Source organism: Penaeus japonicus, unplaced genomic scaffold, assembly GCF_977035675.1.
Source record: "Penaeus japonicus unplaced genomic scaffold, GWHDUDI00000001_assembly GWHDUDI00000010, whole genome shotgun sequence".
In the NCBI taxonomy this organism is placed as follows: domain Eukaryota; kingdom Metazoa; phylum Arthropoda; class Malacostraca; order Decapoda; family Penaeidae; genus Penaeus; species Penaeus japonicus.
In genome coordinates, this window is record NW_028234412.1 from 12,603,221 (window position 1) to 12,605,720 (window position 2,500).

At 42.9% G+C, this 2,500-nt stretch overlaps 1 protein-coding gene across 1 annotated transcript in view; it reads right to left on the bottom strand.

Moving 5' to 3' along the window:
• The window catches only part of LOC122249110 (dynein axonemal heavy chain 6), a 43,313-nt gene that overhangs the window by 37,374 nt on the left and 3,439 nt on the right, over positions 1-2,500 (bottom strand). Inside the window, exons 4-9 of the mRNA XM_086540328.1 lie at positions 2,260-2,463; positions 1,616-1,825; positions 1,170-1,306; positions 781-973; positions 490-615; positions 88-222 (exon numbers count right to left, since the gene is read on the bottom strand). Of these exons, the coding sequence (XP_086396454.1) occupies positions 88-222; positions 490-615; positions 781-973; positions 1,170-1,306; positions 1,616-1,825; positions 2,260-2,463 (1,005 nt within the window). The remainder of the gene's footprint in view (positions 1-87; positions 223-489; positions 616-780; positions 974-1,169; positions 1,307-1,615; positions 1,826-2,259; positions 2,464-2,500) is intronic.

Consider the following 2,500-nt stretch of genomic DNA (forward strand, 5'->3'; position numbering starts at 1 on the left):
ATACGGATATAAAAATAATTATATATAACTTTAGGTACATTTTCCCATACTATGTCAGCTAAAAAATCTTAGAAAAGGAGCCGTCACCTGCAAAGGCAACTCGGACGTGGGTAGGTCAAGGTCGTCCTCGACGTGTTTGAGGATAAGCCGCCGGAGAGTGGCCCTCATGCCGCTCTCGACTCGACCTAGCCAGTCCTCCACCCCATGATGAGCTATCACAGGCTGGGGAAGGTAGGATTGCAATCAATCACTGCATATCTTGATGTGTTTCCTCTTGTAGTTTACATTTACTTAGTGATTCAGGAATGCGGTGTTAAATTCAGTATTGTCTGATTCTGTTACTACATTTTTTCTTCCTCTCTTTCTAGAAATATCTTGTTTTGTAAAAACTCAGATAAATAACACTAATTCTAAACAAGATTTCGGTACACGTTCGTTAATTTCTCTTTTTTCAGACAAGATAATATTCAGTAAAAGGACGCCACCCACTTTGGCCAAGTGGAGCGTCTCCTGTTGGGGCGACACTAGGGCCACTATCTGGCCGTCCTCGCACCTCACCAGCCGACCAATGCCTGTGAACATCCGACGAAGGTACTTGTGGCACACTTCTAGATCCTGTCGAGATATGTATTCGGTGTAGAGAGAGAAGTCGATTTGGGATAGATTTGGAGTGACATTGATTTCATAATTTTCAGGTTTCAATTAATTGTATTTTCTATTTGCTTTACTGAATTTGTGAGATAAACTTCTGTTTATACAAAGGCAATACAAAGAACTAACCTGCCCCTTGGTGAGTAACTCGACGACGTCTTGGTCAGGGAGGGCGAAGAGCCTCGGGCACGTTTGCTTCCTCATTCCGAGCAGGGGAGACACGCACGCCCGTAGGTCCTCCAGCTGCTCTCGCTCCTGCAGCAGCTCCTCCAGTAGCATCCCGCCCCGAAGTTGTGACAACACTCGAGGCTCGTTCTTGAGTCTGGAAAGTATTTGAGTTACGTTCCTGAAATTCTTATTAGAGGGCAGGGTATGATGACACTGATAAATAAACTGTCACTTCAGGAGGGCTATTTTGAAAATTTTGCGTAGGTTTGTTTACATCATAACCACATACAGATGCATTATCATTTCATTAAGCCACGATTCATTTTCACAGACTGAACAGAACACTCAACCTAGAAAGTGTGGCACTCCAGAAGCACGAGGCTGCACTGAACACGGCTGCCTGCAGAGGGAACACTTCCATGGCGGTGCAAGAACTCAAGACAAGGTCGAGGGCCAACCACTCTGTCTCGAAATCTCGAAGGGCAGCCTGGAGTAGAGATGAGGATATGCATTTGTCATTGAATTGATTTCTTTCTCTCTTCTCTAATATTTGTTTGATTACATTCAACGGTAAATAATCTCGAGATACGAATTCGTAATCTGTATTAAGTTATTGTATTGATTTCTTTCTCTCTTCTTTATCATTTATTTTATTACGGCCATCTCTCACATCTATAATAACAACACCTCTTCCACCAATTAACAATTTTACCACACCTTACATTCACACAAGTCTCACAGCACCCACATTCTTACACCCGCACCCTAACCTACATACATACTGTCTGTCACTCACAACTGTCTCTTTAATGATGGTGTGGATGTTCTTCCATCTCACAGTCTCATTCTTGATGTGGAGGGCGTGCTGGGAGTGAAGGAGCAAGTGCAAGGTCAGGTCAGAGGCCAACAGGAGGGATTCCAGTTCGCTCAAGTCGCCCAGTACGTAGAGGTCCTTCCTGGTGTAGGCTTGGACGGGGATGGCGGCGACTTCCCAGTCTTCTTCGAGCTAGTGAGGACAATTTTATATATATGTACTATATTTGTAATAAACATACGCACACATACACACAAAATTCTATTCATCTGTATGTATGTATATATGTATGTATGTATGTATGTATGTATGTATGTATGTATGTATGTATGTATGTTTGCATGCATGTATCCATGTATGTATATGTGATATGTCCAAATATTACTATCTGTCAGGGTACTGGCCGCGGAGGTTTGAAGTATGTAAGTATGATTCATGTTATATTTCATGAATAACAACGCCAAAGTTGTTTCAATGAAGAGATAATGGGATGTAATGGGATCTACCTTTATATCCTCGCCCACACTATAATTTATTGTATGCACCTTGCTAGTTTGTTTCAGTCACCCCAGTATTTCTCTTATATTATAGAAAACTTCCAACAAGATATTTTAGGGGTAACTTACTTTCTTTAAACGATTTTCCATTTCGCGTTGTAATTGGGCGGTGTGTGCAACCTGCTGCAAGGTGTGGGCGTGGGTGTGGAGGGACATTTCGTCGACATGAGCCAAGGTGAGATTGGGCGGTAGAGCACGACCCAAGGCGGTGTCTATTTCCTGCCAGTGTCTTGGCCGAAGGGCGGAGTCTGTTAGGGCTTCTAATACAGGCAGCTGTGGAACGAGAATTTATCACGAGAATTACTATTGA